Below are 22177 nucleotides of genomic sequence, written 5' to 3'. Positions count from 1 at the left end.
ATTATTGATCACGGAGGCTCCCAAAGGGGTTTGAGGGAAATTTTAACAAAGATCATGTTTACTAACAGACAGCTGAAATACAGACTTTTGTTGAGATGGAAAAATATTTTGGGAAGAGGGAGCTGGATTTTTTTTCCTTCTTTCAGCCTGGGGAGAAAAAGGTGTAGGTATGCTAAGCCCCCAGAGATGGGATGCCAGGGGTAGGAAGGAGGTTCTGGTGATTCTAGAGGTAAACGTTGACAGGTTGACAGCAGGGTGGGGGGGCATTCCTCCCCTGCCCCCCTCTTGGCAGGGGCCTTTGGGTAGGGCATCCCCATCCAGGGACTCACCACAGGACTTGTAGGGGCAGCAGCGGTCCGGGCTCCACACCTCCACCAGAGCGGTGCCCATGCCACACCGCACTTGGGGACAGCGGAAGCTCTCACACACTGTGAGGGACGGGAGGCAGGGGGCACATCAGCTGCAGACACCTTGGAGCAGAAGCCCCCAGAAAGGCAACATTGGCTCCTCCTTGGGGTCCCCCCCCAATGTCCTCAGACACCCTCCGGGGCTGGAGTCCAGGGAAGAAGTCCGTGCTCCTGGAGTCTCCCCATAGAACTAATTCTTAGTTCCACTCTGAGGAGGCACTAGCAATACGACAATGCCAAAACCTAAAGTCACTCAACGGGGCCTTCCCTCCCCCGGATTCTGTGTCACCCTGAGAGGAGGGGTCAGATGGGAGCCAGTGACCAGCACAAGCTCCACGGCCGGGAACGGTTCCCTCGAGAGAACACTTTTCTGCCCACCCTGTGGAAACCATACCTGAGCCCTCCCTGCTTCAGGGATACCACACTCCAGGGTGCGCACTTCCCTCTATCCTAGTCTTCAGGCAGCCCCTCTTAGTTTGGGGTTCCTCAGATCTTCTCATTTATTGAGAGGACAAGGCAAGGAGTGAGGGACTCCCGGGCACAACTTTGTGGTGGGGAGGGGAGGTGTGAGGGCAGCGCTGAAGGGGAGGTTTTGAAAACTGTAAGACTTATCTGATTTACTTTAAAAAAAAATTGGCACGGGTAAGGATTATCGACAGATGTCTCAAAAAATTACGAGGTGGAGGGGGAGAAGGACCTTTGTATAGTGTCAAAGTAATGGGTTCCTTTCTGGTTGAAGGAAGAAAATGTAAGTGCAAGATGGAGGCATGGGACAGTCACCACCCTCGTGCAGCGCCCACGTTAGCCTCAGTTACAGTGTCTCGACCAGATAGTCTGTGTCTCGTGATGTGAGGCGTACTGTGAAGCTCGCGTCTGTCGAGACCCACACTGGCAACTCGCATCCACAGAGTCTTAGATCTAACTTCTGGTTTACAGGAAGTACAGCGGATGGGGGAACAAGGTAAACAGTCCCAAGAGGAAGCAACGGATAAACCCAGAAGGTGGGATTTTCTGCAGGACCCCAGCCCACACTCTGTAATTTTGTGTCATGCAGAAAAAGGAGCCTATGCTAGGTTCAAAGACATGTAAGAGACAAAACAGGAATGTGTGGTCCTGGCTGGGGTATGATTTAACTTGAAAATGTATTAACATGACCCGAAAACAGCAGGTTAAACGAGAACAGGTACACATCTGTGACAACGTGGAGGGACCCAGAGGGCGTTATGCTACGTGAGTCAGAGAAAGACAAACACCGTCCGATTTCACTTACATGTGGAGTCTGAGAAACAGAACAAATGAGCAAACAAACAAACAAAAAACAGACTCTTAAATACAGAGAACAAACTGGCAGTTGTCGGGGGTGGGGGTGCAGGGGGGGTCGGGTGAAATAGGTAAAGGGGATTAAGATACAAACTTCCAGGTTTAAAATAAATAAGTCACGGAGATGAAAAGTACAGCACAGGGAATATTGTCCACAATATTATAACGACATTGTATGGTGACGGATGGTGACTTCGTTCATCATGATGAGCACTGAGTAATGTCTACATTTGTTCAATCACTATGTCATACACTTGAAAGTAATAGAATATTAATTATACTCTAATAAAAACAATAAAACGTCAAAAAAAGCATGTACAGTATGATCTCGTTTTGGCTAAACACACACACACAAAGACAGAGAGAATATGTGGAAGGATATATTCTAACGTGTTGACAGTGGAATACCTAGGAAGCAGGAAGAAAGTATTTTCGCTTGCCTGCATTCACTTGGATTCTGTACCTTCTATGAGGCACATACAGGGCTTCTAGAATAAAAGCACAGTGAGGGTTGCGAGAAGTGGTGGTAGCGCTAGCCTTCCTTTCCCGAGCACCTACCGTGAGCCAAGGAGCATTAGGCACCTCGCGTGCATTATCTCCAGTCTTCACGAGAGCCCCTCGGTGCGGACTATTAACACCATTCTACACTTGAGGAACCTTGGCTCAGAGAGTCAGTGACTTGCCCCTGGCCACACTCGTAAATGGCAGAACTGGGGCGCAAAACCACGACTGAGTGGCCGTGCCTGTCCTCACTCCACATGACCAGACTTCCTCCTGAGAACCACGGAGAGCCATGTGAATAAGAGAGAGGCTGAGGAGGACAAATGAAGAGACATGCAGGAAGAGGAGAGAAAAGACGAGAGGAAGAGCGCTGACCCTCCGCTCAGAGCAGCTTTGTGAACACTTGGGGACAAGTGGCCTCGGAGACCCCAGGTGGAGCCAGTTGGCGCAGTGTGGCCAGGTCATCTGGGGCATGCTCCATGTAGTCTATACTGTTCCAAAGTTGGTTTCTGACATTGAAGCCATCAGGGTTGCCCCTGGAGTCTCCTGGCAGACAGTCCTCACCGGCACTGCTCTGTGCAGGCAAGGTTCACGCCCATTTTTCCTATAATCAGTGCGCAGTTTCTGTAAATGGAGTCATCTTTAAATTCAACCAGTGTGTTAATTCTCACCCATCAGGTTTTCCTAAGTCCCTGATGCTGGCTATCCCCTGTTTAATGGGCACTATTAAGGCACCAGGTACACAGTACACACTAGATTAAGGTACAACGTCCTGTAAAGATATCAGAAGGGGTTTCAGAGGCTTCGAGATGCAGGGTCTTCTGGGATGGAGGCTCCATGTGCAGATGCCAGGGTCACACAGGGCAATAGGGGCCCTGAAGCAGTGTGTGAGTCAGTGCTGGGAGGGTTGGGGCGGCCTCAACCTAGGCCTCCCCTGGCCCTGGGGGCCCTGAGGGAAGGGACAGGGAACGTCCTCCTGGAGCCTCAGTGCCATCCGTGTCCCAGCCCGGACCCGCACCGTCCGGCTCCCATGGCCTGGCCAAGCGTCCCCGGTGGGGCCCCCTCATCCATCACGGGTTTGGCGTCTCTGTGCTTTGGAGCTCACTCCCTGGGGGCTCCCTGTGGCTCCCTGTTGAACTCCCATTGGTCCCAAGGAAAGACATTGTGAAGGGGCCCAGGTGGCACATAAATGTCCCTGGAGCCCCTTATGGTTAGGTCCCCATGTCCAGCTGGGACTCACCACACTCGTACAGAGGGCAGCAGAGCTCTGTGGTGTTCCTGTCCACGGTGAGCGCCTCTCCTTCCTGACACTCGGGGATCGGATCTGGACAGTCGCCACAGGCTGGGGAGGGGAGAGGGGCCACAGCCGTCACAGGCAGTCCCCCTCATGGAGTCCTGGTACAGAGCAGATTGCTGGGTTGGTGGGGGGAGGGTACGTAAACCCGGCTGTGACAGGAGCTGGACTCAAGTAGTCTTTTTNTTTTTTTTGACAGAGAGAGACAGCCAGCGAGAGAGGGAACACAAGCAGGGGGAGTGGGAGAGGGAGAAGCAGGCTCCCAACGGAGCAGGGAGCCCGATGAGGGGCTCGATCCCAGGATTCTGGGATTACTCCCTGAGCCTAAGTCAGACGCTTAACGACTGAGCCACTCAGGCGCCCCTGGACTCAAGTAGTCTTTCGTGGCTTCATGGGGCCTGTCCTGGAGCAAGAATCTAGATCCTTCCTGTCTACCTAAAGTCTTACACTGAACGCCACCAATTTTCTCCTTCTAGTAATGAATGGGGTGAAGCCCAGGTTGGTTTCCTCTTCTTCCTTCCCTTCGTTATGAACGGGAATCTCACCCCTCTCCTGTGCCCAGTCCACCTGGAGACCCCCACCCTTTCCTCCCAGGTGCCCCGGGAAACAGGGGAGGAAGGGGATGGCTGGGATCCCCCTGAGCAAGCTGATGGCATGTCCACTCACCGCACAAGTAAGAGGGACAGCACGAATCCCCCAGGAGGCCGGCGATCAGGATCTGGTCCTGGCGGCAGCTGGGGACCAGCTCTGCCTCACACAGGTCTGGGTCACACTCTGCAGAAAAGACCAAACTTAAGTGCTGGGAGCAGACCCTGTCTGGCCATGCCTGGGCCCCCACCCCGGCTCTGCCCCAATCCCCAGCCAGAACCCAGCCCCCAGAGCTCCCCTACCCCAGCCTCAGGGCTCCCCCTCCCCCTGCGCTCCCCACCTTGGACCACTCACCACAGCTGTAGCTGGGGCAGCAGGAGTCCTCCTGGAAGTGGGTGAGGAGTCGGTGGCCTGGGCGGCAGGTAGGGGCGAGGCCCTCGCACAGAGTCTGGTTACACACTGGGCCAGGGGCCACAGGGCCTGTCACCTGGAGGCTGGGACTACCCCCCAGCCTCCAGTACTGCCCAGCACCTAGACAGCTTGTCCTCATTTCCTCCTCCATCCCCCCAGGACCCACATTCCTGGAAGCGGCCCCTGAGGGTCACACGGAAGGTCCAGGGCTCGACAGAAGAGCATTAATAGTTAATATTCATCGAGATGGGCCATGTGCCAGCTGTTGTCCTAGATCAGTATTAACTTCTAGATTCTCACAACAACCCAGAAAGTGGGGACTATGATGAGCCTCGGGCTACAGCGGAATCAACCAAGGTGCTGGGCAGTGGTGGAGAAAGAGTGGTCCAGGCTGCCTGGCTCCCACACTGCTTCATGGGGCGGCAGGGCGGGCGGCTCCTGTACCCCAGGCGGTGTTCTCCACTCTTCATAACACACCCCCCACAAGATGCTTTCGTTTTCCCAGGCCTTGTCCTGCCCATCAAGGTCAGCAGGCAGAGCTGGAGCCTTTTAACCATCTTACAGTGGAGGTGGAGGGAAGTGAAGGGTGGGACTTACCACAAACTGTCCCCAGGCAGCAGGGATCCTCAGTGGGCAGGAGCAAGGCCACCTCCCCAAAACGTGGGCAGGTCTCAGGGCGGGGCTCTGGGCAGCCCGAGTCCACTGGGACGATGGTGTTGGGAGCCTGGCACTGGTGCTGGCAGCATCCGCTGAGGGAGCTGTTCCAGGTCTCCCCCAGGGCCCGAGGCACCCCTGTGCTGTCGGTGCAGGCTGCAGTGGGAGACACGGCGGGGCACCGGGGACTGAGGCGGGTGGGGAGACCCAGTCCGTCCCAGGCTTGACCTTCCCTGGGACACTGGCTATCCCCAAAGCAGACCTGGAGGGAGGCAGATGGGCCTCGGCCCTGGGTGGCAGGTGGGATGAGGAAACCCTAGGGTGAGGTCAGCTTTGGAGGGCCCCACCCTGGTAGGGAAGGAACCTACCACACTTCTCCTCGGGGATGCAGAGTGCTGAGTGGCGCCGGTGCAAGATGGTGCCTTCAGAGCAGACACAGCCCTCGCCCAGCACCTGGCACTGCTCTGGGTCCAGCGGGCCCAGCAGCCCATCCTGGCACGTCTCAGGGGGCTCACAGGCTGCCACACACGCCTGGTATATGGAGTCGCTGGAGCACAGGAAGGCTGCAGGGGCACCGTGGGCACCAGGCCTGGCTCAGACCCCAGGCAGAGCGAGGAGGGGCCTCAGAGCAGCACCTGAGCCTCAGCAGAGAGTGTGAAGGGGTTTGGTGTCCCTGCCTCCCTTATCTAGATGGGGGGGGCAGCAAAGTACAACCCATGGCCAAATCCAGCCTCCTACCTGTTTTTCAAATAAAGTTTTATTGAAACACAGCCACGCCCAGGCACTTGCCTATTGTATCTGGCTGCTTTTGCGCTCCAAGGGCAGAGCAGAGTAATTGTGACAGGCACCATAAAGCCTGAGAAGCCTCAATTATTTACTGTCTCGCCCTTTACAGGAAACATTTGCCAAATCCTTGCTCTAGATCGGTGTTTTCAAATTTTCTTGACGGTAAATTAAAAAGTAGATTTTTACATTGTGGTCCAATACACACAGGCATGCAGAACAGTGGTCTTCAAACCTCAAACAGTGGTCCTTACAGAGGAATCATTTGGGAGCTTCTGAAATACCCTTGCCAGGATCCCACCCCAGAGCAACTGAATTGGAACCTCTTATGGTGGGGCCCAGCATTCATANGCTGCTTTTGCGCTCCAAGGGCAGAGCAGAGTAATTGTGACAGGCACCATAAAGCCTGAGAAGCCTCAATTACTGTCTCGCCCTTTACAGGAAACATTTGCCAAATCCTTGCTCTAGATCGGTGTTTTCAAATTTTCTTGACGGTAAATTAAAAAGTAGATTTTTACATTGTGGTCCAATACACACAGGCATGCAGAACAGTGGTCTTCAAACCTCAAACAGTGGTCCTTACAGAGGAATCATTTGGGAGCTTCTGAAATACCCTTGCCAGGATCCCACCCCAGAGCAACTGAATTGGAACCTCTTATGGTGGGGCCCAGCATTCATACTTCTCGAAGTTCCCTGGTGATTTTAAAGGATATCTGGGATTGAGAATTACTGATATCTATATCTATATCTATATCTATATCTATATACACACACATATTTTTTTAATCTTTTTTTTAGAGCATTACTTATATATTGAAACAAACTTTTTCACAAAACAATGTTTACTCTTTCTAGGTATAGTACACACTTGGATTTTCTATTCTGTTGCATATTTTTAATATGATATTGACCCCAGAGTTGATTTCATATGCACAGTTTGAAAAACACTACTCTCAATGACTTTGTCCTTTCATCTTTTATCTGTCATATTCTAGGCGTGGTCTTCCTGTGAGCTGCTTCCTGCCTATCTGGATGTGTCCACATTTATAAATCAGGCTGCCCTAGGCCGGTCCACCCCTGTCTACCCCACTAATGCAAACTTAATGGGGTGGGGAGGGGGTGGATCTCATGTCCCTTCTCAGGCAAGGAGGGGAGAGCCCGAGAGAAGAGAAAAATGACCAAGAATTAAGAGAAAGGAACAAATATTTCCTGGATGGTAACCATGTGGTGGGCCTGCGTGAGGCACTCTGCACACATTACCTCCTGTCACCTTCAAAACGAGCCTGGGGGGAGCTATGATTACTTTCCTCATTTTACAGATGAGGCAAAGAGATTCAGATAAATTAAGTAATAAGCAGATGATATTCATTTGATTTATTAATCTAAATTACAATAAAAATAAATGTGTTGATTTATTCATTTGCTTAGAGAGGCATTTACAAAATATTTCTCGAATTATTAATTAATATCAGTGAATGAATGAATGAATGAATAATTAACAGGGGGTGGGAGCATCAGAAGCAATGGAGGAGTCGCCCATCCTCCCCAAACCCGATCAGACCCCTGACTCACGGCAGTAGTCGGAGCGCCGCCACTCGATGCACACGTGGAATTTGTGGCACATGGCCACATACACCGTCAGTGCCACGCAGGGCTGCTGCACGTACTTGGTGTCCCGGATCCACAGCTCACAGAAGGACTCGGGGGGCACCTGGGCACAGGCATGCAACAGCGCTGGTTACCCTGATGGCCCACATCCCGGGCCTGGCTCCTCCCAGCCCTGCCCAGGGGCAACGACCAGCTTCTGAAGACTCCTGATCTGGTCCCAAGTTCAGCACCTCTGGGAACTACACTCTGCAGGCAGGTGCCGCCACCCCGAGCCTGGGAGGTCCCTCACGCTGGGCCCAGCTGGTACGTACAAAGCGGTGGCAGGCGCTGAAGGTGTGGTTGGACACCATGCGAAGGCAGGGCGAGCAGTCAGCTGTGGCACAGCTGTCCGGCCGGAAGCGGGTCTGGCCCACCGAGGTCAGGGAGCTGGGCACCTGCCAGCTGTCCAGAAAGGGAGCGGGGTCCTCAGCCTCACCCACCACAGAACCATCCTCCAGGGTGAGGTCGTTGGCTGCATCCCCATCACAGATACCTGGAAAGGGGCAGATTACCCCAATAGCCATAATTATCACCACCACTCCCAGGTCCCCAGGTGTCGCTTTGCATATTCCTTACAAGTCTTTGAGGCTGATATCACTATTATCCCCCTTTTATAGATGAGAAAACTGAGGCACAGAGAACCTAAGAAACCTGCTGTGTAGGAAGACATCATTGTTCTTCGGAGACACACACCAGAGTATTTAGAGATAGAGGGATACGGTGTCTCAAACATACTTTCAAATCCCTCAGAAAAATGCATATATATATATATATATATATATATATATATATATAGTATAACACAGAAAAGGGCATATACAAAAATCATATATGTATATATACATACATACATATACATGTATGTGTACATATGTGTGTATTTTATACACACACAGAGGCAGGAAAAGTAAATGGGACAAAAATATGAACACTTGGTAAATCTGAGTAAAAAGTACATGGGAGTTCTTTATACTATTTCTGACATTATATGAAAATTAAAAGTTACTCCAAAAAAATCTGCTTAAGCAGAGATTACTAGCTGAGTGTAACACCCGTTTCCTCCTCTTCCCCAGGCAGTTCACTAGCCTGCTTGTGGCAGGCTCTCTTGGGGCTGGGGGAGCCCATGCTGAGTGCCAGCCGACAGCAGGAGAGTGAGGGGATTCCTTGACTCCTTTTCCTGCAGTGGAGTTGGAAGCTTGTGTTGAGAGCAGCAGAGCCACAAGGTGGAAGTAGTCCCCACCTGGGAATTTGTGTGTGCCAGAAATAAACTTCGGCTGTGTTGGAAGGCACTGAAATGGGGGTGGGGCTGAAGTTTCTGTCACAGCTTCTAACATGACCTTAAGTTCCCGCTTCATCTCTCACGCTCTAGGCTCCAAACACACACTTCCCCGCCCTTGACCTTCTTATGCTGCTCCCTCTGCCTGAAACACTTTCTCGGAAGTCCTTCTTTCAAGAGCCCTTCAGATGCACCCGTCCATGACCTTCCCAGTTCTGTAGAACGGATTTTGGTTTGCTGGGCTTCTTGCTCTGAGTGCAAAGACTCATTTTTCTCACTCTCTCAGTAGTGTCCCCCCAACCCCAGCTGCCCAGCAGGGTGCCCGGGATGCTAAGTGTTAGCTTGAATAAAACAGAGATAAATTCGCTGACTTCTGCTCCAACACCTCCAGCCACTGGTTTCATGAATCTAAAGCATGATTTACTACAAAACCTTCAGATTTTATCAATGGTCCCAGTGCTTGCAGTTTTGGTCTTGGCATTGAGTCACCGACGGGTGTCACGAAGGTCTCTTAGGGAGGGGATTACTACTGTGCACAGCACTCCTTGCTAGGCATAAACAGCAGAAGCAAGAAATGGTGAGAAAAAGATGGTGGAGTGGTGGCGGTGCTGGGGGTGAGTGTGTGTGTGTGTGTGTGTGTGTAAAGAGAGATGCTTGTATCAATAAGTCAGTAAGAACAGAAGTCTCATAAAACAGTGATTTCGTCTGTTTTGCCTACTATCTGTCCTGTGACTGGTACATGGTAAGTAAATAAAAGGCTGAGCAGGGAACAGACTTACACGTGTCCTTTCACGTGTAGAGGACAATTTGAGTACAGGGGTGCGAGCGTCAATGATCGAAATGGGGCAGATTTATGCGTTTATGGAACACAGAAGTGTTCCTCTGTCTTCCATCATCATAATCATGGCCGTCCGTCACGGAGTGCCCTGTGGGGAGCAGCAGTTCACACTCAGGCTTCCCCTGCACCCCTTTTCCTTATCAAAATACATCCAGTCCCTTAGGGCATGCTCCTGCAGTCATGCTATGGTCTGAAGAGCCCTGGTTCTATGTGTGCGGCAGCTCTGCTGTGTGAGCTGAGGCAAGCCACTTAACCTCTCTGAGCCCCGTTTCTTTTTTAGTTCAATGGTCATCTCTTAGGAGTGTTGTGTGGATGATGTGCAATAAGTGAGATCAGAGGCTGGAAGTGCTTTGTGAAGTGCCCAGGCCAATGCAGACAGGAAGGATTAACCGGCATTAGGAAGCTATCGAGCAAGCTGACAGACAATCCCAGTTAAAGTGAAAAGTGGCCGAGGCCAGAGCCCTGCGCCATCTCCCTGCTGGGAGCCCCAGAACACTAGACACTAGGTCCCTTGCCCTGGCAGCCGTGCTGGTACCACCTCTGGCCTGGCCTTCTGTCCCGGCTTTCCCCGGGTTCCCTCAGGGGAACCTGTGTCGGGGGCAGAGGTGGACCCAAGAAGCATCCCCCCTCCCCCAGCTGGGTCCCACCTCACCGCATAGGCCACGGCCATGGGCCTCACTGGCTTTGCTGGTCTCCAGGATCATGAGTCCTGAGCTGTGGAGCCACTGAATCTGGATGTGGGAGGGCGTCCGGATCATATACATGTGGCCTGTGTCCTCAATTCTGAATCCGTGTCTGCTCACAGGGGGCCAGACAGGCTGTGAGTCCACAGTCACCTTGTGGGGGGAGAGTGTTCAATGTGAGCACAGCTTGTCTGTCCATCCATCCATCCAGCCAGCCAGCCATCCATCTGTCCACCCGTGCATTTATCCAACAAACAGTATCAAGCTATGTGACAGGCTCTGTTTCAGGTACATGTGGCCAAGATACTGTCCAAGTGGCATCCAAGAATTCTAAAGCCATTTTTATGAGCACAAAATGATAAAAAAAAAAAATACAGTGGGAGGCAGGCTGCATCCCTGAGCCCAAAAGAACACACACTTTGAGGCCTTCTAATCACTCTCTTCTTTCCTGTTTCTGCTCAGATCATTTCTTCTGGGAGATTTTCCCTAAGTCTCCAGGCTCTAGCTTGGGCACCCCTTCTCTGGGGCCTCCTCATCTCTATGCTGGCCATTAAGATAGAATCTGTTTGTTCCCTCATGGACTCTGAGTTTCTTAAGGGCAGATGCTCTGGCTGATCCAACTTTGAATCCCCAGCACCTGCCTTTGGATCCGACATAAATTGGGTTCTCAATCAATGTTTGTTAAATATGCAACACACCCTAATTCTCTCAAACACTTTACATTCAAAGCTACAACCTCCGCTACATACTGACAAGGTGAAATTTGTATGTACTGTGGATTATTAGTTTTGCTTTGTAGAAATGGGAGATGAAAAGATTAGAACCTTAAAATATTTATAATGACTTTATACCTCCCTCCCCTACAAGAATCACTGTTTTATTAATCACTTTGCAAATAATCCAGGACAGAAAGTTCTGTGTTGGAAAACTTTGACCTTGGGAAATCCCTGGTGCTCTCAGCCTGAGCCTTCTAGCTGTGCAGGAGGGGCCGGGGCTCCATGAACCTGGAGTGGTCTCCTAGTTCTGGGAATGAACACTCATATCTGAAGCTCAGGGATCCTCACTTGTGTTCATAGAACCCTGAGTTCAAGTAAAGACAAAGGACAAATTTTCAAAACTAAGGACTTGGACTTCAGCTTCTGACTAAGATGGAATAATAAGGACTAGATATATCCTCTTTCCTTAAACAACCAAAAAACCTGACAAAGTATATGAAACAATAGTTTTCAGACATTGATCAGTTGGCATCACAGAGAATGATCCTTGAGAAAGGGGAAACAAATGAAGTGAGCCTTTTGATTGCCCAGTTATTGCTTAGAAGAAGTCTCCAGTCCACGGTGCAGAAAGGGAGAAGGAACCCAGGTGCAGACTGGTGGGCTCTCTGAGTTTAGGAGACAAGAGTTGGGAGTTCATGGAGGCCAAGATATCTAGTTTGCAGAACAAAATGCTGAAGAGAAGAGAGCTGGGAAGAAAAAGAGAAAAAATGGGGAGAGAGAGAAAGGGAAAGAGAGAGAGCATGTGCACATGCTCAGAAGTTCTGCAGCCATTCCCTCTCTGACCCTGTCCTGACCCTGCGCATGAATACTAACCAGTGTATGCAGGTGGGAAAGCTACTTGAGACTAGGAAAGCAATCACCTGGGAGCTGACAGAAAAATTCCCAGGTGTCACACTGGGCTGGGAAGAGTTAGAGACACCACTAGTTACAGAGCAAATATACATAGGGTGGAGGGTAGAGTACGAGGAGGTTACTGCTTCAATAGTGAGGAATCACTACTTAGAACGAAAAATAGAGAATAAAATCCTCTTAGGATAAAACTACATGGGCTCCCCTCAACAAAGCAAGCCTCCAATGGATTGAATTGTTTCCAAGTTGTATAACTAATACAAAAATGAAGAATATTTTTTAAAAAAGAAAAGAATATCCAGCATTCAACAAGGCAAAACCCACAATGTCTGTAATCCAATAAAAAAATCGTCAGTCACATAAAGCAGCAGGAAAGTACAGCCCATAATGAAGTGGGAAAAATCAGTTAGATTGACCCAGAAATGATAAATATAATAGAATTAGTAGTCAGGGGCATAAAAACAATCATTAAAACTATATTCCATATTTTCAAAAAAATAAAGGAAAACAACATTTTTAGAGCAAGATGTGAAAGATACAAAAAGACCCAAATCAAACTTCTAGAGATGGAAAATACAATAAATGTCAGAGATGAAAACTATACTGGATGGGATTAATAGATGATTAGACACCATAGATGAATATATTAATGAACTTAAATATAGGGCAATAGCTATTATCTAAAATGGAACACAGAAAGAAAAAAAGACTGAAAGAAAGATGAACAGAACATAAGTGATCTGTGGGACAACTCTAACTGGCCTAATATATGTGTAATTGGAGTCTCTGAAAAAGAAATGAATTACCAGGCATGTCTTAACCAAATTGCTTAAAAGCAGTGATAGAGGGGCGCCTGGGTGGCTCAGTCGTTGGGCATCTGCCTTTGGCTCAGGGTGTGATCCTGGCATTATGGGATCAAGCCCCACATCGGGCTCTTCCACTGGGACCCTGCTTCTTCCTCTCCCACTCCCCCTGCTTGTGTTCCCTCTCTCTCTGGCTGTTTCTCTCTCTGTCAAATAAATGAATAAAATCTTAAAAAAAAAAAAAAGCAGCGATAGAAGGAAAATTGTAAAAGCAGTTAAAAAAAAAGACACACTATGTAGGGAAAGAATCACAGTGACAGAAAGATCAGAATGACAGAAGATTTCCTACTGGAAATAAGCAAGGCGAGAGACAGTAGAAATTTATAGCAGCACTATTCACAATAGGCAGCAGGTGGAAACAGCCCAAATGGCCAGTGATGACTGAATGGATAAACAACTGTGGTATGTACACACAATGGAATATTATTCAGCCATAAAAATGAAGGAAGTACTGGTAGATGCTACAACATGAATGAACATCAGAAACATTATACTAAGTGAAAGAACCCAGACACAAAGAATCACATATTGCAGACTCCATTTATATGAAATATCCAGAATAAGCAAATCTATAGACAGAATGCATATTGATGGTTGCCAGGAGTTAGGGAGATTGATGATTAATTTTATGTTATGTCAATTTTACCTAAATTTAAAAAGAAAAGACAGTGGAGCAAAATCTTTGAAATACTGAAAGTAAAATTAAAGCCAACAGACAATACTAAACTCAGAATATCTTTAAAAAATGAAGGTGAGATGAAAACTTTTTTAAGGAGCACCCAGGTGGCTCAGTCCATTAAGCACTCGACTCTTGGTTTCAGCTCAGGTCATGATCTCAGGTTTGTGGGATTGAGCCCTTGTATCAGGCTTGGCACTCAGCACAGAGTCTGCATGAAATCCTCTCCCTCTTCCTCTCTCTCCTTCTCTGCTTCTCCCCCTGCTCTCGTTCTCTTTCTTTAAAATAAATAAAATCTTAAAAAACAAAACAAAGCCTTAGACTCACAGATCTGTACTATAAGAATGTTAATGGAAGTCCTTCAGGCAGAAGAAAAGTGATATCAGATGGAAATCCAGATCTACACAAAGGAATAAAGGACACTAGGAATGATAAATATGTGGATAATATAAGCTTTTCTTATTTTAAAAACCACGTTAAAAGATAATTGACCGCTTAAGGAAAAATCATAATGATGTACTGTGGAGGTTATAACAAATGTAGAAGTAAAATGTATAGAGAATAATCCAAGAGAGGAGATGAAATGGAATCATTAAAAATAACCCAGAAGAAGACAGAAAAAGAGGAAAGGGAGGGGAATGAAGAGCAGATGGAACAAACAGAAAACAAATTCCAATATTATGCTATATACAAATCTAATCACATTGATGACCAAATTAAATGTAAATGGTCTAAACATCTCCCAATTAAAAGGCAGAGATTAGAAGACTGGATAAGAGAAAAGGAAGACCCAGCTATTCCCTCCTTACAAAATCTTACTTTAAATAAAAAGACACAAATAGGTTAAAGGAAAAAGAATGGAAAAGGATTTCTCTTAGTTACATACATTACATATACATGTCACACTAATCAAAAGAAAACTGGAGTCATTAATATAGATGAATGAGACAAAGCAGAATTCAGAACAAAGACTTTTACCAGGATAAAAAAGCCATTTCATACTGATTAAGGAATTAATTCAATAAGAGGGCATAACACCCTCTTGGGCACCAAATAACAGAATTTCAAAATATGTGAATAAAAAATTGATAAAACTCCAAGAAAAAATGGACAAGTCAACAATTATAATCAGAAATTTCAACAACTTCTCTCTCAGTAATTGATAGAACAAGTAGAAAATGAATAAGGATTTACAAGTCTTTAACAGCACTCTCAGTGAACTTGACCTAACTGACATTCACAGAACACTCCACTCAACAAAAGAATACACATTTATAAGCTAGAGCATATTGATACATTACACAAGTCTCATTAAATTTAAAAGGATCAAAGTTAGATAAAACATGTTCTCTGAACATAATGAAATTCAATTAGAAATCAACAACAGAATGATAGCTGGAAAATCACCAAATATTTGGAGACTAAAGAAAAACACTTGTAAATAACCCATGGGTTAAATAAAAACCAAAAGGGAAATTTTAAAGTATCTTAAACTGAATGAAAATGAAAACACAATATATTAAAATTTTTAAGATCGTTGCTAAATCAGTATCTAAAGGGAAATTTATAGCACTAGACACTTATAACAGAAAAAGCAGAAAGGTCTCAAATCAGTGACCTAAGCTATCACCTTAATAAACTAGAAAAAGTAGAGTAAATTAAACCCAAAGGAATCAGAAGGAATAAAATAATAAAGATAAGAGGAAAAATCAATGAAATAGAAAACAGAAAAACAACAGAGAAAACCAATAAAAACATTCTTTGAGAAAAACAATACATTTGACAAACCTCTAGCCAGACTGGTCAGGAAAAGGAAAAAGACACAAAGTACTAATATCAGGAATGAGATAGGGTACATGGATACAGATCCTACAGACATTAAAAGGATAGCAAGAGTATATGATGAGCTTAATGGGGTGCCTGGGTGGCTCAGTCAGTTAAGCGTCTGACTCGTGATTTCGGCTCTGGTCATGATCTCAGGGTCCTGGGATGGAGACCCATGTCAAGCCCTGAGTCAGGCTCCACACTCAGCAGGGAATCTGCTTGAGGATTTTCTCTCTAAATCTCTCTCTCTCTCCCCTCCCCCACGTTTCTTTCTCTCAAATAAATAAATCTTTAAAAAATGATCTCTAAATAGACCTACTATTCTTTGTAAGCTATTTATTTAAAGCAAATGTGAAAATCTTTCCTTTTTAAAGTAAACACCAATACTGTGATTTTGAAGGGGAAATGTCTAAAGAAAAAGAACAATATTATTCCAATAGATGCAGGAAAAAAGCTTTGACAAAATTTAACATCTGTTCATGGTAATAAAAACTCTCAGCAAATTACAAATAGAAGAAAACTTTCATCCTTGATAAAGGATATCTATAAAAAGCCTAGAACTAACTTCATACTTTATAATGAAAGACTGAATGCCTTCTCCTTAAGATCAGATGTAAGACGAGGATATAAGTGCTTACTCCCTGAACATCACATTAGAGGTCCTAACCAGTGCAATAGGCAAGAAAAATAAGTGAAAAGAATATCTATTGAAAAGGAAGAAATAAAATTATCTCTATTTAGAAAATACATAAACACCTATGTAGAAAAACTGGAAGAATTTACAAGAACTAATAAGTGAGTCTAGCAAGGTTGTAAGATATGAGATAAATATGCAAAACTCATGTGTACAATCAGCTAACTGAAAACCCAATGGCAATTCCTTTTAAAAAATGCAAAAATAAATTGTATTGTATATATCAGCAATGTGCGATTGGAAAGTGAAATAAAAAGAACAGAATCATTTCCAATAGGATCAGAAACATGATATTTTTAGAGATAAAGCTAACAAAATATGGGCAAGATTCTTCACTGAAAACTACAAAACACCAATGGGAAAAAAATCAAAGAGGATCTAAACAAAAAGATGTATCATGTTCATGGATTGGAAAACTCACTCATGTTCAGGTTGTAATTCTCCTCCTACATAATTACATATGTAATGTAATTCCAACCAAAATCTCAGCAAGGTGTTTTATAGAAATCAATAAGCTGATTCTAAATGTATATGGGAAGATAAAAGAATTAAAATTACCAGCATAATTTTGAAAAGAAAGAAAGTTAGAAGACTCATACAACTGATTTTAATAAAAATTTTATACAAAAGCAACAGTTATCAAGACAGTGTGGCACTGGTGAAAAGATAAATATATAGATTAATGGAATGATACTAAAAGTCCAGAAATAAACCCAAACATTAATGGTTAGCTGATTTTCGACAAAGGAGCAAAAACAAGTCAATAGAGGCAGGATAGTTTTTTTAACAAATGGTGCTGGAACATACTGGTGTCCATATGCACAAAAAAAAAAAAAGAAAGAAAGAAAGAAAGAAAAGAGAAAAAGAAAAAAGAATCTGGACCCATATCTCACACTATTTATAAAAATTAACTTAAAATGCAACATATACTTAAAAGTAATATCTAAAACTATAAAACGTCTAGAAGAAAACATAAGATAAAAATCTTTGAGACCTTGCATTAGGCAAAGGTTTGTTAGCTAGAACACCAAAATCATGGTCCATAAAAGAACGAACTGATCAATTGGACTCCAACAAAATCAAAATCTTCTGCCCTTTGAAAGACACTTGTAGGTGAATGAAAAAAATATGCCACAGACTGGAAGATAATACTTACATCTGATAAAGGGCCTGTATCCAAAATATATAAATTTCTCAAAATGCAATAAAACAGATAACTTAATATTTAAAGTGTGCAAAGGAGGTGAACAGACGCTTCACCAAAGAGGATATACCATGGAAAACAAACCCATGAAAATATGTTCAATCGTATCAGGAATTAGGGAAGTGCAAATTAAAATCACTATGAGATCTTATTACACATCCGTTAGAGTGACTTAAAACTCAACACCAAAAAAAAACCCCAAAAACAAACAAACAAACAAACAAACAAACAAAAACAACTTAAAAATGGGCAGAGGATCTGAATAGATATTTTTCCAAAGACAACGTACAGGTGGCCAACAAACACATGAAAAGGTGCTCAAAATCACTAATCATCAGGGAAATGCAAATGAAAACCACAAGCTATTACCTGACACCAGTCAGAATGGCTATAATCAAAAAGGCAAGAAATAACAAGTGTTGGTAAAGATGTGGAGAAAAAGGAACACTTGTGCACTGTTGGGAATGTAAATTGGTACAGCTACTGTGGGAAACAGTATAGAGGTTGCTTTAAAAAGTAAAACTAGAAATACTATATGATCTAGTAATTCCACTACTGGGTATTCACCCAAAGAATACAAAAACACTAATTCAAAGGACTATAGAAACCCGTATGTTTATAGCAGCATTGTTTATAATAGCCAAGACATGGAAACAACCCAAGTGTCCATCCATAGAGGAATGGATAAAAGAGATACACACAGAGACACACACAGACACACACCCCCCACACACACACTGGAATATTACTTGACCATAAAGAAGAATGAGATTTTGCCATTTGTGGCAACATGGATGGACCCTAGAAGGTACTGTGCAATGTGAAATAAGCCAGACAGAGAAAGGCAAATGGTGCATGATTTTACTTACATGTGGAATCTAAAAAACAAAGGAAAGAAAGAAAGAAAAAAGAAAGAAAGAAAGAAAAGAAAAGAAAAGAAAAGAAAAGAAAAGAAAAGAAAGGGAGAGAGAGAAGGAGGGAGAGAGGAAAGAAGGAAGGAAGGGAGGGAGGGAAGGAGGGAGAAGAAGAGGGAGGAAGAAAGGAAGAAGCCAATCAACCAACTAAAAAACAGACTTAAATACGGAGAACAAACTGGTAGTTGCCAGGGGGAAGGTGGGGGGTGGGGGAATGGTGAAATAGATAAAGGGAATTAAGGGGTACAAACTTCCAGTTATAAAGTAAGTCATGAAAATGAGAAGTATGGCATAAGGAATACAGTCAATAACATTGCAATAACATATGGTGATAAATGGCGTCTACATTTATAGTGATGAGCACTGAGTAATGTACAGGAATGCTGAATCTCTCTGTTGTACACCTGCGATTAATATAACATTGTACGTTAACTATACTTCAATTTAAAAAAAAAAGCCTTTATGTAAATGCTTATTGCAGCTTTATTTGTTATCACCCCAAACTGGAAACAACCCAAATGTGTTTGAACCGGTGAATGGATAAACGAACAGATATACGAACATCCGTATAGCGGGATACTACTCAGCAGTAAAAATCCACGAGCTCCTGATACACACAGCATGGATGAATCGCGCTACATACTCTGATTCCGTGTATATGACATTCCGGAAGAGGCAAAACTATATGGACAGAAACAGTGGCCGTCAGTAGGTGGGAGAGGGCTTGACAACAAAGTGGCTCAGGGCGACGGTTGGGTGATGGAACTGTTCTAGATCATAATCGTGGTGGTGGTTAAGGGACTGTGGGTGTTTGTTAAAATCCGGAGAATTGTACACTAACAAGGGTGAATTTCACTGTAGGTAAGTTGTACCTTACATATTTTTTAATGGAAAAATGTAAAAACTTAAGGAAGGAAACCCAGGGAGTTTTTTGTGTCAGCCTCTATCTGATGGACAGTCCACTCCCCTAAGCCCCTTTCCTGAGGGCTCCACAGGGTGTGCTGGCCCTTTGTTCGGTGTTCAAGGGCATATTCCAACAGTGGCTGCAGGTCTTGGCTCAGGAACGGGTGGGGAGAGTCGGGACTTTCAGACCACAGCAGGGGAAAAATCAGCCCCTTGCATGCACCTGCTGGGAGGGGCAAAGCAGACCCTCTGGCGGGTACCCCGGGGGGGGGGCGGTTGCTGCAGTTGGGCACCAACCCCCTCGGCAGAGGTGAGCTTCGTGTGAAACTAATGAAGTTTAAAATTGGGGGTTCTCACATATAGAGTCTCCTTCCTGGAAGGGGCTCTAGAAATGTGTTCACATGGCCACGTATTTTTATAAAAACTGCAGAAGCGGATACTTTAACCACATCATTTCAGGTCAGTGTCTCTTGCCATTCTAACTTCCTCTCGTTCACAATATTGCTTCTGGTACACGTCCTCCCCTGACATTAGAGTGGCCACAAATAGTTCAATTAAAATCCCTTACAAACATATCAACTTTTGCATTATTTTTCTTTGGAAGGGTCCCTCCCCACCCTTGCCCCCAGTCATGAGTAAGCCTCAAGACCCCTCCACCCCTGGATGCCTTGCTCCTTGCCTCGTTGCAGCCCTAGGAAGACTGGCTCTTCGATGCACTCACCTTACGGTTGAAACGATCAATGGTGACCTGACAGGTCCCGTGAGTCACATTCAGCATCACCAGACAAAACGGGGGCCAGTTCAGGTGCCCCTGCAGAGAGAGCCCAATTCCTCATCAACTTGGAGCCCAGTCCTTGTTGCCTCCTCCTCCTGGGGAGCCACTGTGAGCACACTTTCCCTACCACCCCCTCTCAATATGCCGGGGGCACTCGCTGGGGCTGTGCAGATGGTGCACAGAATCCCATGGAACATTTCTGGTTCTACCTGACCCCCTGTAAGTCCGGCCAAAAAAAAAAAAGCAAAAACAAACAAAAAGCCCTGCCTGCTTCCACCCAGGAAGGGGCATGAGGTGGTGCACCCCACGAACACTTTCTCCACACTGCCATTCCCGGAGACCCCATCAGAGGGAGCGAATGTAGGGATTTCTGCGTCTGTCCTTGCCTCTGGCACCCCTTAACACCCAATTCACTGCTCAGTCTCCCCTCCAAACCTAGTCAAGTCCCGAGGCCCCAGCAGGAAAGGGAGCAGGGGCCAGTCACCAGATTGGCACTTTTGCAGTCAAGGACGTGGACGGTGACCATTTCTTTGGGGCTCTGGGTGAGGATGTAGATGGCCTCCTTGAACAGGGCTACGTGGCTCCCATCGAAGGTCACGAAGCTTAGATCAGGGAAGATTGAGCATCGGCCTGGGGGAGGGGCAGGCATGAGAAGATTAACAGATGCTTCTGGGGCCAAGGTATCCCAGGAACAAAGGGCAGGCACCTTTGCCTTTTCCTGGGGGACTCAGAGGCCCTGAGGGCTGGAGAGCAGGCATCACAGAGATGAGGTTGCAAGACTAGGGGATCTGAGTTAGAATGGCAAAAACTGAGAAGGCAAGAAACAACAATTGTTGGAGAGGATGTGGAGAAAGGGGGTCCCTCCTACATTGTTGGTGGGAATGCAAGTTGGTACAGCCTCTCTGGAAAACAGTGTGGAGGTCCCTTAAAAAGTTAAAAATTGAACTACCCTATGATTCAGCCATTGCACTACTGGGTATTTACTCCAAAGATACAGACGTAGTGAAGAGAAGGGCCATATGCACCCCAATGTTCATAGCAGCATTGTCCACAATAGCTAAATCATGGAAGTAACCAAGATGCCCTTCAACAGATGACTGGATTAAGAAGCTGTGGTCCATATATACAATGGAATATTATTCAGCTATCAAAAAGAACGATTTCTCAACATTTGCTGCAACGTGGACGGCACTGGAGGAGATAATGCTAAGTGAAATAAGTCAAGCAGAGAAAGACAATTATCATATGATTTCTCTCATCTATGGAACATAAGAACTAGGAAGATAGGTAGGAGAAGAAAGGGATAAAGAAGGGGGGTAATCAGAGGGGGGAATGAAACATGAGAGAGTATGGACTCTGAGAAACAAACTGAGGGCTTTGGAGGGGAGGGGTGGGGGGAATGGGATAGGCTGGTGATGGGTAGTAAGGAGGGCATGTATTGCACGGTGCACTGGGTGTTATACGCAACTAATGAATCATCGAACTTTACACCAAAAACCAGGAATGTACTGTATGGTGACTAACATAATATAATAATAAAAAAAAAAAGACTAGGGGATCTGCCAGGTCAGGGGTCACGTTGAGACAAGAGGTCCCACAGGAGAATGCATTCAGGTCAGAGTTACCCTAAAGTCAGGGAAGACACAGGTAAGGGGCCGAGGTCACGCTTGGGGAGGATCTGGTGGACCACAGGACTCACAGGCGCATTCCCACAGAGGGCAGCAGCGGTCCCCGCCCACCCTTACTGCGAGGCCCAGGACCCCGCAGCGAGGGGGAGTGGCACTCTGGGGACAGTGCTGGGACTGGTTCACTCGGATGAGCTGGCCCTCCAGGCAGATGTGGCGGACGCAGTCCTGCTCGGCAATTGGCTGGGGCACAGGGTGGAGACGCGGCGTGAGTGCCCAGCCTAGTGCTGCAACCACTCAGGACCTCCCACCCCAAGCCTAAGGGCATAAGCCCCTTTCCAACGTCAGTGTAGCAGGGCAGGGGGACCCAGAAGTAAGACTACTAGGGATGGTGTCCACACCCTCCACCCACCCAACATGCCCCGGGGGCCTGGGGATGGGCTGAGCATGAGATTGGGGGCCAGGGGACTGACTCCCAGACACTTCCGCATATCTACCCAGCCCTTGTGGAGAGCTCCAGGTACACAGATGTGCAGACACGCTAGCTCAGACTCAGAGAAACCTGAGCATACCACGCATGCACGCGAGCACGCACACACGCACAATCTCTCTTTATCTCTTTCTTACAAATGCACATACACTGCTTTGTGACACTACACAGCACACACACAG

General features: G+C 46.1%; 1 protein-coding gene across 1 annotated transcript in view; it reads right to left on the bottom strand.

The window, feature by feature from the left end:
• OTOG (otogelin) overlaps positions 1-22177 on the bottom strand; it is an 87017-nt gene that overhangs the window by 7337 nt on the left and 57503 nt on the right. Inside the window, 12 exon segments of the mRNA XM_011232207.2 lie at positions 330-428; positions 3469-3570; positions 4189-4296; positions 4465-4569; positions 5119-5331; positions 5544-5738; positions 7531-7669; positions 7878-8098; positions 10372-10555; positions 19827-19916; positions 20365-20510; positions 21580-21748. Of these exon segments, the coding sequence (XP_011230509.2) occupies positions 330-428; positions 3469-3570; positions 4189-4296; positions 4465-4569; positions 5119-5331; positions 5544-5738; positions 7531-7669; positions 7878-8098; positions 10372-10555; positions 19827-19916; positions 20365-20510; positions 21580-21748 (1771 nt within the window).

This window comes from Ailuropoda melanoleuca, chromosome 16 (assembly GCF_002007445.2).
Source record: "Ailuropoda melanoleuca isolate Jingjing chromosome 16, ASM200744v2, whole genome shotgun sequence".
Classification (NCBI taxonomy): Eukaryota; Metazoa; Chordata; class Mammalia; order Carnivora; family Ursidae; genus Ailuropoda; species Ailuropoda melanoleuca.
Note: the sequence above shows the minus strand (reverse complement) of the source record. Positions and strands in the feature narration are given on the sequence as shown.